This window comes from Glandiceps talaboti, chromosome 6 (assembly GCF_964340395.1).
Source record: "Glandiceps talaboti chromosome 6, keGlaTala1.1, whole genome shotgun sequence".
Classification (NCBI taxonomy): Eukaryota; Metazoa; Hemichordata; class Enteropneusta; family Spengelidae; genus Glandiceps; species Glandiceps talaboti.
Genome location: NC_135554.1, coordinates 14,948,931 through 14,970,589, shown reverse-complemented (window position 1 = coordinate 14,970,589; position 21,659 = coordinate 14,948,931). Strand labels below are relative to the sequence as shown.

The 21,659-nt window shown below is 36.4% G+C and overlaps 3 protein-coding genes across 3 annotated transcripts; 1 reads left to right on the top strand and 2 right to left on the bottom strand.

The window, feature by feature from the left end:
* Positions 1–2,512: 2,512 nt before the first annotated feature.
* On the bottom strand, positions 2,513–12,002 carry LOC144436284 (spliceosome-associated protein CWC27 homolog). Its single transcript, XM_078125032.1, has 11 exons — positions 11,888–12,002; positions 10,357–10,566; positions 9,215–9,358; positions 8,785–8,883; positions 8,195–8,298; positions 7,322–7,471; positions 6,956–7,147; positions 6,600–6,709; positions 4,335–4,441; positions 3,532–3,707; positions 2,513–3,085 (listed from the first exon to the last, which is right to left on the bottom strand). Exons 1-11 carry the CDS (start codon positions 11,927–11,929, stop codon positions 2,926–2,928), a joined length of 1,494 nt encoding a protein of 497 aa, XP_077981158.1. The 5' UTR covers positions 11,930–12,002; the 3' UTR covers positions 2,513–2,925.
* A 295-nt stretch (positions 12,003–12,297) lies between these two features.
* Positions 12,298–15,650, top strand: LOC144436764 (uncharacterized). The gene is made up of 4 exons (XM_078125622.1): positions 12,298–12,401; positions 13,681–13,890; positions 14,770–14,833; positions 15,216–15,650. Exons 1-4 carry the CDS (start codon positions 12,383–12,385, stop codon positions 15,400–15,402), a joined length of 480 nt encoding a protein of 159 aa, XP_077981748.1. The 5' UTR covers positions 12,298–12,382; the 3' UTR covers positions 15,403–15,650.
* Positions 15,651–15,789: 139 nt separating this feature from the next.
* Positions 15,790–20,110, bottom strand: LOC144436478 (small integral membrane protein 7-like). Its single transcript, XM_078125278.1, has 5 exons — positions 19,951–20,110; positions 19,091–19,132; positions 18,419–18,480; positions 17,378–17,468; positions 15,790–16,814 (listed from the first exon to the last, which is right to left on the bottom strand). The coding sequence occupies exons 1-5, from the start codon at positions 19,974–19,976 to the stop codon at positions 16,799–16,801; spliced, it is 237 nt and encodes a 78-aa protein (XP_077981404.1). The 5' UTR covers positions 19,977–20,110; the 3' UTR covers positions 15,790–16,798.
* Between the last annotated feature and the right edge of the window lie 1,549 nt (positions 20,111–21,659).

Below are 21,659 nucleotides of genomic sequence, written 5' to 3'. Positions count from 1 at the left end.
TGGATATTTGTCAAACTGTGTAACTGATCATTCTGTGAAATTACAGACACTCTAAGTTATAACAGGGGTGTGGTCTCAATTTTATTTGTTGCTTATGCTGTATTAATTTGTACAGATACGGCTACATACTACACACCAAAATCTATTGCTAATTTAGGACAGTTCAGAGTTTATTGAATGTAACAAAACTATCACCAAAGAATCCTGCAATTACAGCTATTGCAACTTTAAACATACACTTGCTGTAACGGGAGTATATTTTTTTGAAAATTGTTAAAATATAAATAATTAGACATTGTGAATGTTAATTAGAGGTTGATTATATCTTTCAGTAGTACAGTAACAGGTTGAAATTGTGATTCAATTGGATGCTGTCTTTTGGTACAGACCCCAAAATAAATTTGTTTGGGTTTATTCCACAATATTGTGTATACAGCTACAAAAATACATTTACCCACAGGTGATTCAATACTATTCAAGGTATACAATATTACGAGCAAGTCAGTATATCTAACAAAACTGTTTTCAAAAAAACTTCCAGTTGCAGCTAGTTTAGCTTTAATACACACACAAGTGTGCCAACAATTAGCAATTCAGTTGCTAAACACTAATGGACTTTGTCAAACCATACGGTTTAAGTTTTATTGTTCTCCCTTTATGCATACTTGTAAAACGTGATAATGTAGGACTGCATAATGACAATAGCTCGTACAATTTACACATTACTATGCTCACTTTTATCACTTCTATTCATTTAGTTTAAAGAAAATAAAACTCACATTTTAAGTGACATGAATCTGGACACATCTGGTACTTTGTTGGTGTACAAGTTAATGTTCACTCAAGATCTAACCTGGACAATACACCATGTCACTGCGCCCTCAATGGTCTTGATCATGAAATGGGGTGGCTGATGCCTGAGGGCGCCCTGACATGGCATACCTTACAGACTACTCAATATCCTGTACTGGTCACCACTTCTTTCATAAAATATAGTTTCTTGTGATTCAGAACCCCATTTACAGACAGGGTGTCAACTCTAGTAACATTTCAATATTTTCAGCATACAACTGACCCACCATATATTCAAACCTAATTTCAGAAAGATTCACACAGTGAGAACAAAATCTGTCAATTTTCTTGACTTTGTGTATTTCACAAAAAATTAAAGAGATATTCTAAGAACTCAGAGGATAATATCAATTACATGTAGTACAATTTTATGTGTATTTGTGCATAATTTTGAGAGGGTAAGAGGCAAGTGGTTTAACCACTCAGCCACCAACAACCCATTTTGATACAGTACTCTCACGTACCTGATAGACTTTGAAGAGTTTCCATTACTTTTAATAATAATTTTGAAGTTAGACACAATAAAAACCTGATCAGAAGCTATCAAAATTATTGCTTTGTGCAAAACACTACTACTACTGTGGAAACCAAGCTTTCGGTTTATTAAGATATACACAAACTAATTCATAGTTGATTGATGTATTAGATTAACAAGAAGGTGATAGCATAGTCTGTAAGGTAATGCTGTGACAGGGCGCCCTCACACATCGATCAAGAGAGGACACCAGTGAGGGCGAAGTGCCATGACATATCGTACAGTCTAGTGATAGCAAAGACTTTGTTGTGTTGATATAACCAGGACAGTGTAAACACTAGAAGTCTCCAAAAAGGTAGAATGCAAGATAAAACTCTTCAGCAGAAATGCCACCCTATTGTGAGTACAAATAAACCAACTTCCATTCAATAACTTCAACAATGGTTTTAGTTTGTCACATTTGTGTCTATCTTAGTTAGCTGAAAGCTCACTTTCCACTGTTGTATATTATCACCATTGGTTCAAATGTTAATATTATAACATCCAATTTCTATCATTCTCAGCACCTGCAATAGCATTTTACTTCACGCTAGAGGGTCAAAATAGAACAAGAAGGTTGACTTATTCTCACGTGCGTCTACAGTAATGCATGTGCAGCGCGTGGAGCAGAAGTTATGATATAGACCAAGAAATTAAATAGTCGTTATTTTTATGACAAACTTAGGTGGTAGAATTCTATTGCAGGTACTGAGAATTATGACAAACTTAGGTGGTAGAATTCTATTGCAGAGAATTCATAGTTTTGTTCTATTAAATGTTCTATTTTGTGTAATCATCCATAATTATTCTTTAGAAATATGATGCAATGCTGTTATGGTGTACTTGATTACACAGAGTTGATCATATACTTTGTAATAAACAGTCTGGCAGAATAGTAGCTACAGCTCAGAGAATTTGTCAATAGCTACAACTCAGAGAATTTGTCAGAGGAAAAAATCTAACATAATATAAAGAACATACTTTCAGATTCCAGAAAATAGTACTTTGAAGTGAACTTATTAACAAGGCCCACCAACGTGTGAAATTAGTCGAAGTTTCAAGCTCTCTGTTACTCGTTAACTACTTAGAAAATAGTACTTTATCATTCATATAGACGTTCTACTCAATATTGACAGATAGGTACAAAGATTATTTCATGACACTTTTTGTTTAGTTTATTTTAATGCTTTTAAAGTCAAACTAAGTAGTTCAATTCTCAAGTTCAAAATCTTTAGTTTTTTGTTGTTGACTAATATGACCAGTTAACGATACTTCTATTCTATGAAATTTTATCATGAATCCCCTCAATAATATTCTGAAAATCCAAATATTTCAAAGTTTTGTATTAAAAATATGATCTGGACTACAAATAGTTAAGATATCATATATCTAAAGTTTCCAGAAATACAGATTGAAAGTTAATAAAAATGATGGGTTTTGTACTCAAATTTGTGATGAGGGAAAATATTGGCAGTATGCAGATTAAACTAATGGAGAAAAAAACTCTTGATTTCAAATTTTGTAGTCTGCAAAAAAAAAAAATTACAGATATTGCGCTATTATCTATTGGTTTGTTTCTTTCTCTTCTGTTTACTTTCTTCTCTCCTTCTTTTGTTGATTGGGTTTCTTGGATCATAGATAGCAAATGTGTCTTCATCTTGAACATTGGCGTCTTTGACTTTGTTGTGACGACTCTCAAAATGCAAGCGATGTTTTAACCTGTAAGCAATGATATGTTAGCATCTCTGAGTTTGTTGTAATGATTTTAACAACTTACTACATCGTTTTAACTTCTTTGATACCCTAGCACTCAATTACCTCCTTTTTTTCACCACATTTGACCTCTTAGATCTTTAATTTACCTCACTTGACCTCTTAACATATCAATTTACCCCTCAGCTCTACACTTTACCTCATTTGACCCCTCAGCTGTTCAATTTATCTGATTTGACTCCTTAGCTCTTCAATGTACCACATTTGCCCTCGCAACATAGCAATTTACCACTTTTGACACCCTAGCACACTGATTTACTTCCTTCGACCCTTAACACATCAATTCCTCCCCATTGACGCTGGCACATTAATTCACCTCCTTTGACCCCTTAGCAACATTACTACAATCAGTACACTATCACTATAACCCATAGCAACCACTAGACACTTACAGGGATCCTGCTGGAATATCAACACCATCATCCTCTTCTTCCTCCTCTTCTTCTACATCTTCTTTTTCTTCCTTCCCATCCGCTTTGTTTTCCACTGTCTCTTCCTCTTCCCTTTCTTCTATAGAAGTTCTTACAGACTGCAGTCGACTTTGAAATTTAGCCAGCATAGCTAATGTCTGTATAGATGAGAAAAATAGGATGAAGTGAGAAAACAGGTGAAGAAATAAACATGCACACGGTCACCATAGTATCTCATCTTCGCGCAAGATTTGAATGAAACTGATCAGTGTATGGCTGAGAAATGGCTGGGCACATACACACATGTATACTCTCCAGGAAGTTGCGGGCTTGTAAGGAGTTGTTGCACCATTATAGGTACAACATCGTGAAAACGATTATGCATGTGCATGATAAGCAGTGATGGAACCTTTACTCTACCCTTTGCTTTTGGCATAGAGAGGCAAAAAGCACCACAGTAGTAAAAACAATGTAAATAAACCCATCCAAGCATTACATCTTTTATCTCACTCAATTTTCCTGAATGATGCAGAACCTAATTTATGGAACCTAATTTATGTATGGTACAGTTTGTTATTGTGCAACGATATATCAGATGTCTAAACACACTGGTGTCCTATATATCAACAGGGTTTATGCAATGGATATGCAATGGACAATGATAATATGAAATCTGAACAACTCATGGTAACATAGTTTACTTTAATATCAGCCAACAATATATTCTATTTCATTATTTCTTTATAGTAACATTGCATGTGTAATACATCTGCTATATATCTTACCTCATCTTCCCGACTGCTACCTTTCCCAAGCTTTTTCCTTTTCTCTTTATATTTCTTCTTTTCATTTCGAAACTCTGCCAATACTGCATCGTCCTCCTCCTTTCCATCTATGCAAAGAAACATAGAATATGAATTGAGACACATTACCATTAAATGAAATAGAACCAGGAGGAGTGTGTAATCACTTGTGATGTCCTAGAAGGAGTTATATATCTGGAATTATCATGGTTTTATTAGACACTATCATGTCTTTATTATGAATTGTCAGCAAGGTTAAAATGTCATACAAGAGTCCTTGCCAAGTCACACCTCACTACTATGTTGAAATGCAGCCATGGATGAAATATGCTTTAGCTCCTTTTAGCTTTATTCTATACTTATAATATATCATTCTTATAAACTTATTGACATCAAAGGAATGAGGTCCTTTAATTCTGTTAGTCATTCTAAAGTGTTTAATAGATATTTGTTATTTAGGTGTGATGATTAACATCTCAATTTACAGCTACAGCTTTTGTTACAAATCAGTTTTTACATTAAACATTTCTCAATATCTTGTGAAAAGTGACAGCCCTTGATATGTGACAGCCCTTGATATGTGACAGCCCTTGATATGTGACAGCCCTTGATATGTGACAGCCCTTGATATGTGACAGCCCATGATATGTGACAGCCCTTGATAAGTGACAGTCCTTGATATGTGACAGCCCTTGATATGTGACAGCCCTTGATATGTGACAGCCCATGATAAGTGACAGCCCTTGATATGTGACAGCCCATGATAAGTGACAGTCCTTGATATGTGACAGCCCTTGATATGTGACAGCCCTTGATATGTGACAGCCCTTGATAAGTGACAGCCCTTGATATGTGACAGCCCATGATAAGTGACAGCCCTTGATATGTGACAGCCCTTGATAAGTGACAGCCCTTGATATGTGACAGCCCTTGATATGTGACAGTCCTTGATATGTGACAGCCCTTGATATGTGACAGCCCTTGATATGTGACAGCCCTTGATAAGTGACAGCCCTTGATATGTGACAGCCCATGATAAGTGACAGCCCTTGATATGTGACAGCCCTTGATAAGTGACAGCCCTTGATATGTGACAGCCCATGATAAGTGACAGTCCTTGATATGTGACAGCCCTTGATATGTGACAGCCCATGATAAGTGACAGTCCTTGATATGTGACAGCCCTTGATATGTGACAGCCCTTGATATGTGACAGTCCTTGATATGTGACAGCCCTTGATATGTGACAGCCCTTGATATGTGACAGCCCTTGATATGTGACAGTCCTTGATAAGTGACAGCCCTTGATAAGTGACAGTCCTTGATATGTGACAGCCCATGATAAGTGACAGCCCTTGATATGTGACAGCCCATAAGTGACAGCCCTTGATATGTGACAGCCCTTGATATGTGACAGCCCTTGATATGTGACAGCCCATGATAAGTGACAGTCCTTGATATGTGACAGCCCTTGATATGTGACAGCCCTTGATATGTGACAGTCCTTGATATGTGACAGCCCTTGACATGTGACAGCCCTTGATGTGACAGTCCTTGATAAGTGACAGCCCTTGATATGTGACAGCCCTTGATAAGTGACAGCCCTTGATATGTGACAGCCCTTGATATGTGACAGCCCTTGATAAGTGACAGCCCTTGATAAGTGACAGCCCTTGATATGTGACAGTCCTTGATATGTGACAGCCCTTGATATGTGACAGCCCTTGATATGACAGCCCTTGATAAGTGACAGCCCTTGATAAGTGACAGCCCTTGATATGTGACAGCCCTTGATATGTGACAGCAGTTGATATGTGACAGCCCTTGATAAGTGACAGCCCTTGATAAGTGACAGCCCTTGATATGTGACAGCCCTTGATATGTGACAGCAGTTGATATGTGACAGCCCTTGATATGTGACAGCCCTTGATATGTGACAGCCCTTGATAAGTGACAGTCCTTGATAAGTGACAGCCCTTGATATGTGACAGCCCTTGATAAGTGACAGCCCTTGATAAGTGACAGCCCATGATAAGTGACAGCCCATGATTAGCGACAGTCCTTGATAAGCGACAGCCCATGATAGGTTGCAGCATTTCTATTGCTAGCAACTCAATCACAGTCAACTGTTGTTCGACAGCTATTTTATGTTGGGTGTAGTTCCACAAAGACAAGTGATGGTCAACTGATGTTCAGCATGGTTAAACAAAGACAGGTAAATTCATGACATGACTTCAATCTACTTACCTTCTAAATCTTCATCTTCTTTCTCATCTTGATTATCCTCTCTTGTTTTCTTCTTCTTGGCTTCCAACATTTCTTTCTTGAGTTGCCGAGATTCTTTTCTAAGCTGCTCACTTCAAAAATCAAATCAATAAGGTAAATTTAGATATGTTATAAAAATTTGGTACTTACAATGGAAGCCAGTTAACTTGAAAGATCTTACTAACATTTGCTACATTTTATTGTATGACTTGGCAAATACCTTATTGATATTGCTACATTTTATCATTTGGCATGACAAAAATAAAGTACAATTGTTACATTTTAATCAATTGAAATACAATGTGTTTCACAGTTTAGTGAGACATCATAAATGTTACCTTCGACTTAATGTCTGTTCATCTTTTTCTTCTGCTTTCTTTTCAACAATCTTGTCTTGTTCTGATTTCTTTAATTTCTTCCTGACTTGTTCTTTCATTTGTTCATTGTACTCTTCATCGGATACATCGCTCTCTTTATCCGACACATCATCTCTTAACCGTTTAGACTTGTTATCTGAACTTGATGCATCACTAGAAAACAGGAAAATAATAGAATTCCATTAGATACACTGTTAACTGGATATCATAACACCAGCCAATCATCTTGGACCCTGTGAGCATGCTCACACTAAATGAGTAATACCCACAAATCACAGCACACCTTGTGAGCATGCTCACATAAAGTAAGGGTGACTTTTAACTAACCTTGATTGCACAGCTGGTACAGTACTCAATCTGGGATCATCTATAAGATCATGTGCACTTTTACTTTTAGATTTCAAATCTTTGCTGACTTCCACAGATTCTTCTTCATCTTCTTCAGCTTCTTCACCAAATGACAACAAACTGAAATTTCTATGAAAAACGAAAAAATGGAAACGGTTAATAGTAACACACACATACAGAGTAGTGGTAAGTAATCAGTTATGTTTGGAGTTAAATAATGAAACCTGTGACATTAAAGGGGCAAGTTAGAGATGTTATTGTTTTAAGGCATGATAAATACTTGACTGGTAGAGATATTCAAATTAAATACTTGAATCAAATAAATAATCCCTTATGCCTCCTTAAAATTAACTTGATCAATTCCTTTATGACTCAATCCCTTCAATCCAAATGAAGAAAGTGTCTGGTAGATGTCATGAAAATAACAGTATATATAAAACTATATTATAATAACAATAATAATATATGTGAAGTTAGAAATCATGGTTGTTGGTTTTTTCAATTACATCATTGAAGAATGACTGCCTGCCAAGATCCTTGTGGAACAACTGGTATCTCACAGCTTCTCCCTGGAACTAGACTGCTACAGTTGCTACTGCCCTGATTGCTAGGCAACAGTAATCTAGTATTGGATACATACAGCACAACATACTTGGAGATGCCCTAAGCCTAAATTTAGTATCTCACTGACATGTACAACACTTCTTTTGTTTATTTGGTTTATATGGAATTAAAATTGGTGTATGCTTAGTACTCACTTTGTGGGTTTATATGGAATTAAAATTGGTGTATGCTTAGTACTCACTTTGTGGGTTTATATGGAATTAAAATTGGTGTCTGTTTAGTACTCACTTTGTAGCTTTTGACTTGCTACTTTTTTTATCTTTCTTCTCTGCATCTGACTCTTTAGACCTGATACGTCTTGGTATAATGTCATCAAATGGATTGGATAGAACCTGGATAAGTAGCACACAAACAAATGTTATAACAGAACCATGTGATGTGTGAGAGTACATATATGGCGTACTTTGCACAAGTGATTTCTGCATTCTCTGCATGAGTATAGCACAAGTGCAAATATCTTGAATGCATAGTTACATACTTTGGCACTCATGCATCCTATATTCTGGTAGTAATACACAGTGTTTATCCAAAACAACCAATCTTGTTTCTATACTGCAACTTTACATTCATTCAGGTATGTACTACAGTGCAAAATACAATATGTGTGCAGCGCAAATTGCTGCAAGTAACCATTGATTTATACCAAAAAGGTACTGTCATCATTGACTTTGGTTCAGCAGGGGCACTGTCATTCTCAGCTTTTGTTCAACAACCTTCTGAGTGCAGACCTGAGATCTTGCTACAAGATTATCCAAAACTTTGATGAACTTCAATGTACTAGAATATGCCTTGACATCATCTTGTTTTAGATTCCTTACCTCTGTACTTTTGATTTTATGTGGTTCCAAGGGTCTGTTTTCTCGATCTGTTTCCACCTCAGCTAACTTTAACATATTGTAGACTGTATTACCAGTTACCTGTACAGAGAGATGGAAGGTTGGCAGAAATGTGTTAATAATGATAACTACGTCTGTAACAAGAAGACTTGTATGGGAACCATGACAACAAGAAACCAATCAAGAGTTTCGTCATCAGCTAAGATACATAAAATATGATGTGGCATAGGTCTGACATCACAATGTGAATGGATTTCAAAGAATAGTAATCAATTCAAAAATATGTGGAAGAAATATCCTGATCACCTTCAAGAAAAAGAATATCTCTGTTGCTTACTGTTCAGTTGCATGAGATATGACAGTTCTACCTAATGATCAACTTGGTCTTGGGTGAAGAACTTGGAGTCCTTACCTTTGCAAAGAGTGTGTGTTTCCGATTCAAGTGTTCAGCTCGGTCTAGGGTGAAGAAGAACTGACTGCCATTGTCATTGGGTCCCGCATTTGCCATGGCAATCAAACCTCGACGAGTGAACCTTAACCTTTGGTGGAATTCATCCTGATTTTGACATAACAATATATGAATTATGTAAAAAGTTGATACTTGATGAGAAATATAATTAGACAAAATAGATATTGATGGTGTGGACCATTAAATGTTTTTAATGGGAAACACAAAGAGTGGGAGTTGTATAGGTTTAAAGGTATATTTGATTTGAAACATGGTTACCTATATACAGCAGATTTATCAAGAAGGATTCGTTACTATGGAATTTAACAATTCAAAATTAGATAGATTAGATCGTATAGCACTGCTCCCTCAGTGTTTAGCAATTTTTTACACTAAGGATGTTGACAAAGTTCATGAAAAAATAACTCCATAATATCCAAACTTAATAAAACTAAACACAGCTAGTTCACTACAATTGTTTTATATTCTGTGCTGTGCAATTATATAACTACAGTCATACATCCATATCTAGCTGATTACCACAGTTACTGCCAACAGTAACTGATTACCACATGTTACTGCCAACAGTAGCTGATTACCACAGTTACTGCCAACAGTAACTGATTACCACAGTTACTGCCAACGGTAGCTGATTACCACAGGTTACTGCCAACAGTAGCTGATTACCACAGGTTACTGCCTAGAGTAACTGATTATCACAGGTTACTGCCAACAGTAGCTGATTACCACAGGTTACTGCCAACAGTAGCTGATTACCACAGTTACTGCCAACAGTAGCTGATTACCACAGTTACTGCCAACAGTAGCTGATTACCACAGGTTACTGCCTAGAGTAACTGATTACCACAGGTTACTGCCAACAGTAGCTGATTACCACAGTTACTGCCAACAGTAGCTGATTACCACAGTTACTGCCAACAGTAGCTGATTACCACAGGTTACTGCCAACAGTAGCTGATTACCACTGGTGACTGCCAACAGTAACTGATTACCACAGGTTACTGCCAACAGTAACTGATTACCACAGTTACTGCCTAGAGTAACTGATTACCACAGTTACTGCCTAGAGTAACTGATTACCTTACCTTGAATGGTTTTCCATAGATGGATTCCCCACCTTCTCCTGTCCCTGTGGGATCTCCTCCCTGGATGATGAAATTTTGAATGACACGGTGGAATACAGTGCCATTGTAATAGCCTTCCATACATAGCTGGACAAAGTTACGGCAAGCTTTAGGTGTTTCCTTAGACCATAACTCTATGTCAATTTCACCTGCTGTGGTTTTCAGGAGAACCTGTACAAAATATGAAACGTACAATGTCATTTAAAACATAATTTTGAAAGCACCAGGTCACTTTACAGCAATGGAAGTACAAGCCAAGAGATGCCCCGGTCTATTATGTGTTGTCGTGAATTACATTTATTGATTCATATTTTGTGTTATACGTTGTTGTTGTTAACATTGTTGCCGTTTCTGATGAACTCATTATATAGTCATACGTCATATATAATCAACCAATCAGCATGCAGCCTGACGATAAGGCAGACGATCAAATCAAAATTTCTTGTGTGATGTAAGTTTCAGTTACAAGTTGGAGTGTGCGTACATATAAAGAACAGAGTTCCCAGTGTATACTACTACTTGCTTGTATTGTCATTTCTATTACTGCTGTTTTCCGAACCCCTTTTCTATTGTGAGTCATCCACATGTGTTTCACCTGAAAGACTCCTGCAATAGACTTCCATGTGTACAAATGCAAATAGCTATAGCAATGTGCATATTATTAGTAATTAATAATAAAAATAATAATAATACTGGATATACCCAGGGAAAATCTGCGTTGTTCAGTAGAGTCAAACTGAATGACCCCCAGTCTTGTGGCAAATTTAATCAAACCCAGACTAAGGTTCAACCTATGGCCACAAGTGGTTTAATTAACCACTCAGCCACTGACAACCCAAAGCAAATATTGACAGGCAGTTGTAAATTAATTAAATGCCTTCAAAGGTATATAATCATCTTCCAGCATTGTTAGCACAGTTGATGTAATAATAGGGTCTCCTAAACATTGTAGTATAGATCACCATGCATACTACATTATGTAAAAAAAAAAAAAAACCCACCCCCAATCTGATCTATTAAATTAGGAAGCAGAAGGCATGATTTGCTTTATTACAATATTTCACATATCTACAATCCTTGGGATTTACAATCTCAACAAAGTCTGCCTGCTTTCCTTATGTTTGTAATCACCGTACCGCGTAAAGCTGTGAGTTGCACGGGATGACTTACTCCGTATGCAAGCAGGATTACACGGTTGCCTAAAGCATGGAAGTAGAACCCCGGATATCAGTATCATAATTGACACTTACAGCAACCAAATCTGCTTTAGGAGTCACATTGCATGGGAAACATAAGGAAAGCACACAGACTTTGTAAGAACAAAATAAAGAAACCACGTTCAGTTCAGTTCAATTACTTTCCTCCAACACCTGGAGAACCACAAAAGATGTGTAGAAATATGTTTACATCTGAACATGCCACTTGCATTGCATGTGTCACGTAAAAGGTTCATTGTAAAGTATGAACTACTCAGCAAGGAAAATTAACATACCTTTCCGCTTGTTGGAGGTTCTGAGATATAAATATTACTCATGTTTAGTTTCTATCGTCAGTATTTCAGTTGGAAACGTAATCAAAACAGCAACAGCCGTTCCCGTTCATTGTCACTGGGCGCAGCCATTTTTATTACCATATACTTGGTGCTTCAGTATTTACCCAAGAGCCTTTTTGGGCAGCACAGTGTGCGAAAATGGACTTTCTCGTTTAATTTTCTGTAAATTGGCTTTTTCATTTAAAGAATAATAATTAGTAAACTTGTCAATTTAATGAAATTTAAAGTCTTTTTTTTTTTTCCGAACTTTGTGACGATGAGCGGAACCAGGGTTAGCGATTCGAAGGGATGCATCCTGGTACACAAACAATATTTCGGGATTGATGGTAGACTATTTGGGGTCAAAGTCAGGTCAACTTAGTTGCGGGAAGACACTTACGTACGTTTATGTGTCGTTAGTGTACGTCTCGGTACAACAGTTAAAAGACGGTGATCATGAACTACGACAGTCTTGGTAAGTACCTAACACGTACAATAATGACCTACGATAATTTACATTGTAATGAATAAATACGTATCTCTTCGCTTGTAATTTGAAGGTAGGACTAGGCGTCCATGCTCTGCTCAGATCATGGACAATGCAATGTGTTTTGTCATTATCAAAGGGGGGGGGGGGGGGGGGGTGTCTACATTTTGAAAGAAAATGGTGAAGCAGACTCTCTTTTACCATAGACAATAGTCTATGCTTTTACCCACCAAGCATAAAAGAGAATGATGGGGTATAATTGCCACATCTTCAGATTAGGGTGATGTATCAATATGATTTTGAAATACAGTTAATAGTAGGAGGAGCAGGGGTTGACAGAAGTACACAGTTTTGAAGTGGTGTGGACTAGCTTTTGGAATTGGAGGGATGAATAGTATCAGACTCAGAGCCAGTTGGAGGAGTGATGATTTGCGAAAGGAAGTCAAAGATTTTTAACTATGGGCATGGGCAGCTGTCTATGATACAAGGTTGATATAGAAATGAATGACAGTAAGACTCAAACATGAGTTGGGGACATGAATGATAGATGTGGTATTGTAGTAGAGTATAGAAAAAGAGAGGAAAACAACACATGGTGCATGTACATCATTAATGACGATTCTAATTCAATCTCTGACCCTAACAAGAATTCAGTGGAATTCTTGACTGTTGAGTGAATTCACGTTTTGGGTAGGTCTGTATACATTTGTATGACTTGAATGGTACAGTTGACTTTCATATGTCTATTTAAGTATATATGTTAAGCTCTGTCCCCCCTCCAGAGTGAACTCTAGCTCTGGATGATATGCTACAGTGACATTGATACTCAGACTTACACCTCCACTATGGTTCCATACTCAGGCAGCAATATATGTGGGTAGTATTGTAGGTATATGTATGCGCAGTATTTGAACGCTGGGAAAATGTGTCCAAGGCTGTTGTAAAAGATAGACCAGACTTACGTTGAATAAGTTTCTGATTGTATTTTTAAAAATATTTTATATCATTGTTAATGAAATCAATGTACCCCACCCGCACATATCACTACCTTTGGAACCATAGCAGAGGTGTAAGTGTGGGTGTTATTGATGTCACTGTAGCGATTATCCAGAGCTAAGTGAACCTCTGACAGATTGAACCAAAAGTAAAATTTGAAGTAATTCAGATAAGTTTTACATGTAGCGAATTGTTAATACTTCATCTACAAGCTGATGTAATTTCTTTGAACTTTGTAACTATTTTTATATTTTGATTAATTTGATGACAGGTATCTCAATCAAATCCAAAGAAGCTCACGTAGCTTGTAAAAAATGTGGTTATCCAGGCCATTTGACGTACCAGTGTAGGAATTTTGTACGTGCTGATCCACAGAAAGATGTTACTCTGGATGTGAGCAGTACAAGTAGTGAAGAAAGTGATTCAGAGTTAGATTCCTTACTACAGTCATCGTCAGCGTCATCAAATGAAAACATTTCAGGTAATAACTTAGAAAGATTTTTTTTCTGTTTTCTAGTCTACCAGTTTATAGGGGAACACCACTCCAGGAAATAAAGGTATTTTTTATAAAGTTGGGTACTGGAGACTTAGCAGGCATACATATGTATTAGTTGGATATTCAGGACTTTATCTGAAGGTAGCATATCACTTAGGACTCATGAATATTAATTATTCAGCTAATAAATATGTATGTATGCTAAGTTCCATGAAGCTAAAGTGAACCACTATGAGAGCAATGACGGTGAAATAGTTTCAATTTGGTGTTGGTAATAATAATAATAATAATAATGTTGGGTTCTTATATAGCGCTTTCCCACTCCGTGCTCAAAGCGCTTTACAATTATTACCCCTGGCTCGGATCAGAATGGCACAATGACCCTTCAGTCTTCCTCGACTCCCCGGGGAGCATACAATCCATTGCAGCCATTTAAGCGCATAGGATTAAAGCCTTCACATTGCAACCTACATCCTACCAAGTCCCCAGTTATACAGCTGGGTTGACTGAGGCTCAGTCGTGGTTCAAATCTTGCCCAAGGACTTTAGCCACTCAGAAACAAACAGCAGGCAGTGACGGGGCTCGAACCTGCAACCTGTAGATTCCAAGCGGGTCACGCTAACCATTCACCCATCATGACTTCATGATCGTACAAAAATTTATGTGATGTGAAATTATGAAATGACTCAGCATTATCTGAAGTTTATGAAAATACCCTTGTTTCATGGAGTGGAGTTCCCCTTTAAGATCAGGCACATGGTGATAATTTTCAGATCTATAGTTCAATTTCAAATTAAATTGTTTGTCATTGAAACTTTCCCAAACTGTACAGTATTGTGACTTGTTATTTCATGTTTCATGCAGCTTCCAAATTGAAGAAGAAAAGAGAGAGGTCAAAGACAAGAAAGAAAGAGAAATCTCGGAAGAGGTAAGCTGAATATCTTGTATTTTATCCTCTTATTCTATTTTCTATCACCAGTATTACCTTGGGGTGCAACACTGCACCAAGTTTAAAGTTCAGCTTTCTTGTTGTGATAGCATGACCAATTGTGTTGTATTGTCAGCTAGTCATATTTCACCTGCTCCAATTGGCTGGCTTTTTCAAACTGTATGTTTTCAGTCTACGAGCATAAAAAAATTACCACATATGATATATATGGGGTAGGTGAACTATAATACATTACTGGTCAGATGAAGATATTCAAGGAACTCATGTTGTAGTTTGTCAAAGATTATTACACTATTCAATGATTAGAGATAATAATTAACAACACAAAAGGACTAAACTTCTAATTTATTTTCATCTACAGGCACAGATCACGATCATCCAGCAGTGAGAGTGAGGACAGTGAAAAACACAGCAAGAAAAAACACAAATCACATCATCATAAACACAAGAAAACCACGCATAAGAAAAAGGAGAAGAAGAAACACCATAAAAAAGAGAAAAGGAAGAAAAAGAAAAAGTATTCTAGTTCCTCAGACAGCAGTGATTAGTGAAATTCAAACCAGACGTTTCAGTGCTTGGCACAAACTAAAGGATACTCAAATATGAACAGGGGGGGGGGGGGTGTTGGTGTTCAGTTGAGAGTCAAAATTGTCTGTTACAGATTGATTTGAACAAAAGTATTTTTAGTCAGTTCAGTATACTAGGGCACTGAATACAGATGAAATATGACAGAGTCTTGAAACATTTCACCGCTATGATTTGTGAATACAGCCATCAACTATTTCCATGACTCTCACATACAGGCTGCCATTGTTATCAGTAAATGTTGTTTGTCTTTTTGGACCACACTTGGTATATTTTTCATTTTTTTGTAATAAAAACTTCTTTTAGACCCATATACATGTAGTTGCATATTTTATTATTATAAGTTTGCCTTAACACCCAAAATTTTAGATACAAATATTTCTGATTACATGTCAAAGTCTGACAAAACACAAAAGAGCACATTTCTGGTATTTAGGATCCCTCCATTTCATATCTCATCAGTATCACTAAATTATCATATATAAAATCCGTTTATTATCTCCTCCCTTACAAAGGTAAATATTAAGAAGCTATTTCTGTACCTGTACTGTCGCTGACTGTACACAACACTTCCAATCTGATGAAGGAATATGCCATGATTTCTTTATTTACCTCTATTTCCTTTGTATATTGTCATTTCTTTCCAAATTGGTGTTCCGTGAATGATCACCTCATTCCCACATCAGATGTGGGAAGAAGACGCTCACTCTCAGAATAACAAAATTGAAACTAAACAAAAAGAAATAAAGGTACATAAAAACAAATTAAGCCTTATTCACCACATCAGATCAGATTAACAATATACCTAGCTGTTATCAGTCACCAGACAGCAGCTGTTCTCTTCCTAAACACATATATGGATGTCTTTTCTTTCAATGTGTGAATGCCTCTCAAGTTTTCTTACTTTACCACAAGTAATGTGCTAACCCAATGACACTGTGACAATCTACAACATTGAATGTGTACTGAAAATCTTGTGTTTTGGACCTTCTATTTCATTGTTATGCTATACAACAAAGTCCCCTAGATGCATTGGATGATAAAGATATCCATAGAGCATCTTTCTTTATATACAAAATAAATACAGTTCACATGAATGGAATCTACAGAACATAAAGCGAACTACAGAACTCTGGGTAGATCAACAGAAGTTGTGGTTTTGACAAAATAAGAACAACATGACTTTCCTGATATGTGTTCTTTACAAAATGATTCAAGTGTAAGTAGGTTTTCTTTCAATGTAAACCGGAATAACTTTTCATACAGAGATTTTTAGCGATGCAACACGGTAATGTCGTATTTACAGATGTCCAATATATCCTGTTGTTAATGTAGATAGAAAACCATTCCTGGTGACGTCTATGATCCGAATAATCTGTAAAAAGACAATAATTCAGATTTCAGATTCAAATTCAGATTGACATTCACATTCACATTCAGATTTAAACCCACAAATTCAAAGCACAATATCTGTTATCATTGGCCTTTTTGTAGTACAATGCAACTCTTTATTGTAGCTATTTTGCTCACTATATATCTTTCCCCATACATTTACACCAACTAAGCCAAGTTGTATGCATTCAAACAAAAAGTATGGGACTTGTTTACTAGTTCTTCTATGTCACTACAAATCATGCTTACCTCACTGGTTTAATTCAGCTGTACACATTATACCAGAAATAGCAGTCTTAAACAATTGTACTATTCTCCTATATTTTTTCCTCGAGCAAGAATATATTCATGACATAAGGGGCCTTGTCACTACTTGTCTTTGATTCACAGTGACAAGGTCCCTTAGGTCTTGTATTTTTGCAGAGCTGAACAAAGAAAATATTGTGGAATACTATAAAATAATTCTTTCAATATTTTTGAATGGGATGGTTAAGTGTGAAAAGCAATACGATTAAAATCATAAAAAGCAAGTGAACTCATACTTACATTATCATCATCAAAATTACACAAATATTCCAAAGTCCAATAAATATTCTGAAATATCTTAGGTTGAGTAAAAATTCCCTAATCTTGTCTCCTGCAACAAATGAAGAAACGAGATACAGCTTAATGTTAGTTACATGGTATAGACAAAAACAGTTGCTAGGACTGTGATGAACTGGGTGCAAAAAGTTAATAATAACACAAGCACTCACTATTGATGGGTTATCATTTTTTCAAAAGCAGAAGTAAAGTTGTGCATGTGTATACAACAATACAGAAAGAAATAACAAATGTATTAGACATGACTAATCCGATAGACAATTTTCCGGTTCCAAGATGTATTGCGTGAGACTACATTACCTTTTGGCTTGTTCTATCTCTATTACATTTGAAATAACATTTTCATCATAAAATGATGGAAAGACATGTTGACCTCTTTAATTGTGGGTGATTTTATAGAACAAAGACTAAATGTCATCAACTATAGAAGGATTTTACTGATAAACTCAGGGTATAGTCAGGTGACAACCATCCCCTGAGTAGTGCGTGCAACCCCCTCTTGCACATGCAGAATACATGGCGTATTGAGAGATGCGTGATGAATCTTGGAACTTGGCAACAGGTCTATTATAACAGAAACATAATGTTGATAATGTGTCAAGATGAAAAGAATCACAGCCACTACTAAATACCCAAAACCTTGCACTTACACATACATTTAGAATTTCAACACTTTTTAGGGCTATCTCACCATTCGTTGCTCATATCTACATTTACATTTTTTTTCATTTTTCTGGGAAAATGCAATATCATGTAGAATGTTGCAAAAAAAAATTATTTTTTAAGCTACACTGTTGCTAAATATTTGTAGTTATATGTAGTCTTCTCTCAGATTTGTGCTTGGAAAGTGGTAACAAAAGCTGAAGATGACGATACCTCTGGTCGAGCCCTCGACAGTGTCTTTGGTGCTATGCCACCTGTGGTTGCTTTTAAAGTTATCATCACTGCCTGAAGGTCTAGCAGCCTGACTAAGTTATACTGTACCTGTAGTTGGTTCTTGAGGGCTGACATCAAATGAGTCTGTATCTCCACTAGCCTTCCTTCTCCTGTACAAGAAACACAGTGAAACCATCACTATAGTTGATCACAGAAAGCCTAAAGTCTAAGGCACTGTATTAGGCTTGCACATCAAAATATGTTGTCAGAGGCAACATGGTATTACTGTGGTTAGTACAGGGGCAGATTCATAAAGTGTTGTTCCTGGCTTCATGTAAATGAAAAGTGATCATTGCTCAAAAAACTGGGTACATATCCCAAACCCTGATGTTTATAATCTTGGTAACCTCAACCCACCCCCAATCTATGAGAAGTAATTGCAACAACCCTTTGGCTTTGATGGTAACAAAATGCAATCCTTTTTGTCTATCCTTCAATTTTGTAAGACCTTCGAATAAACAACCACTCTGTGCTACTGATAAAAACAATGAAAACTAGACAGTCTGCCAAGACATCTATAACTATACTAGAGTATGACAGGTACTCTGGTTTTGTTGTATCTGTGTTATAGGAATCACTTAGTATGACAGAATGATAATACTTCACTTCTGAATTTCAAGGTTTCTATAACATCATGACAGTTCAGGCGTAACTTATACCATGGATCATGCTTATACTAACTGTATCACATGGCCATACAAGAAATGTGACAAAACTTACAGTTTGAAGTTCAGGACAGCTCCTGCATTTACTAAAAGAGTTCTGTGAAGAATAAAATTCATACTTTACTAGAGTAAACTGGCCAATATCTTCATAGACATGGTAAATAATGAATATATACAAAGATATTATACATGAAAAGGTCAAATTTGTAACAAATTTACCAATCTGGCAAACAATCTCTAAATTCTATGGTGAATGTTTATATGTGTCCTAGATGTAATGAACTCATGCCATGCTGCATGGATGTACATAGCTCAGCTGCGATAACTGTATCATTAATTTTTAGGTCTTTGTTTTTGTTTTTAACCCTTTTTTTCATTTCGGGGTTTAAACGCAAAATAGTTAGTTTTGAGTGCAAACCCCTGTGCGATAACTAACAAATCACAACTCAAAATCAAAACCTAACACTTCAATTATAACAATTAGGATGTACTGATTCCACATCTAAAAATCGTTTCACAGTGGTAAAGTCAAGACAGATTGTGGTCAACTCGTGAATTAATTATGTGTCATTTTCCTGTACTCTACGTAACACTATTTCAACCATGGAAGTAGGGTTATACTTCCATGTTTCAACAGAGAAGGGACATTGCATAGACACCAAACTTTATATATTATAACATTAGCATTACACCATTAAATTTGGGAATGGTTCTATCGACTGTTTATGGATCCATTGATAAAGTAACATAAATGCGAGAACCTGGGATGGAATCATGCACCTTTAAATACACCACCACAATCTGTAACGAATATGATGAATGTTTCATGGTACAAAATTCAGACTACGTGACGTGTCCAGTTGGCAACAGTGACAAAACTGACATGACAGCTAGAACACCGTAAAGCATACTTACCCGAAGAGAATAAGATCGGAAATCATTGTTATAACTTTGATAAGTTACTCCTATTTAAAATACAATGTCGTGGATATAAATACGTGCCGTATCTTCTTTCTCGACTACCTCTTCAATAAATAAACTGTGGCGTTTTGGTTGGAGTTAAGTGGAAGACGCCATTTTACCCAAATTTTCTCTGGGTCACCTGGTGGCGGCGCTGTTATTTCCAGCCAAAAACATTCCCATAAATTTACATAAACAAAACAGAATATACTGAATGATAATCTATTACAATGTAAAACACCAGTTACAAAAAGACTATTAAAATATTGCAATCTCACCATGAAATTAATAAACAAAAGCCACTTTTTAATATTCAGTACTAAGGAGTACACACAGGCACTTGAACTGATAATATGAATAAAAGAGACTAACGTACCCTTATTGTGTCATTGTCCATCTTTGAATGTAACAGAAGAGCTATCTTGAGTATGTATACTACGTGTATGTACGTAGTGTACATACTCAAGATATATGCATTCAAAGATAGACAATGACACAATAGGGGTACGTTATTCTCTTTTATTCACCATTTGATTTATGGGGAGGGGGCTGAAGGATTTTCCGAAAAAAAACTTGTCGCCAGCCCAAAGCAGGAAACAAAAGTTGCTGACCAACTCAAGACAGCAAAAAAAATTGTTTCCAGGGTATGAGCTAAAACAAAATTGTTGTGGTGCAAGTGCAGAAACTGGCTACGAATGTCAAATTCCCAGGTACATGTCTTTCATGATGAAACAATTGTAAATGTGGTATTGGCGTGCAACAAACAATATACTTTGAAGATTTTTTTTATGTTAGTTTTCTGAATTCAAATTTCAATTGTGATCAGGAAAGGGTATTGTTATCACCTTGAAATTTTAAAATAACACCAGATAACACCCTTTTAGTTCTTAATTTCCTCCCGTACCCACCCCCACCCCACACTCTTGTAATTTGGTTCAAAGTTTAACTAGCATGAAGTTGTTGCCAACTTGACATGTTACTTTTATAGCATCACAAAACATTTTTTTAGTTCCAGACCCCCTCCCACACCCTCCCCACATGGCTCCCTCATTGTTACCTCTTACTTTTGAAATAAGTTACATTCATCATGCATGTCTCCTGTTATGAGGAAACTTAATTTCAAAAATAAAAAGTTACACGACACGATGTGGTGTAAAGTCAAATTTAAAGGATATATTATTTTTTTAAATTTGCTGCACCTACTTGGCCCAAAAAAAAAATTCTGTGTAGTTGCTCTCGGAAAGGAAAAAAATTGTTGTCGGGTGCAAAGTCCTCCAGCCCCCCCCCCCCCCCCCCCCCAATCAAAAGGTTATCAAGGTATCGGGCTGAAATTTTATGAATAACGTCTGGAAGAGACATTTCATTTTCAGAAATAGCGTGAAGAGATATTGAGAACAGATTATGTTGTTGTGTTTTTATTGGTAGAGTAGAGTAGAGTAGAGTAGAGTAGAGTAGAGTAGAGTAGAGTAGAGTAGAGTAGAGTAGGGTAGAGTAGGGTAGAGTAGAGTAGAGCAGAGTAGAGTAGAGTAGAGTAGAGTAAACAGACTAACGCAATGGCAATAAACATCATACATACATACATACATACATACATACATACATACATACATACATACATACATACATACATACATACATACATACATACATACATACATACATAC

Coding starts and splice junctions, on each gene's coding strand:
- LOC144436478 (XM_078125278.1), bottom strand. CDS start 19,976: ATGATTTCCGATCTTATTCTCTTCGG. Junction 19,133..19,950: donor TCCGATCTTATTCTCTTCGG/GTAAGTATGCTT, acceptor TATTCTTCACAG/AACTCTTTTAGTAAATGCAG. Junction 17,469..18,418: donor CCCTCAAGAACCAACTACAG/GTACAGTATAAC, acceptor CATTTGTTGCAG/GAGACAAGATTAGGGAATTT.
- LOC144436284 (XM_078125032.1), bottom strand. CDS start 11,929: ATGAGTAATATTTATATCTCAGAACCTCCAACAAGCGGAAAG. Junction 10,567..11,887: donor AACCTCCAACAAGCGGAAAG/GTATGTTAATTT, acceptor TATTTTGTACAG/GTTCTCCTGAAAACCACAGC. Junction 8,884..9,214: donor AACACACACTCTTTGCAAAG/GTAAGGACTCCA, acceptor CTCTCTGTACAG/GTAACTGGTAATACAGTCTA.
- LOC144436764 (XM_078125622.1), top strand. Junction 13,891..14,769: donor ATCAAATGAAAACATTTCAG/GTAATAACTTAG, acceptor TGTTTCATGCAG/CTTCCAAATTGAAGAAGAAA. Junction 14,834..15,215: donor AAAGAGAAATCTCGGAAGAG/GTAAGCTGAATA, acceptor TTTCATCTACAG/GCACAGATCACGATCATCCA.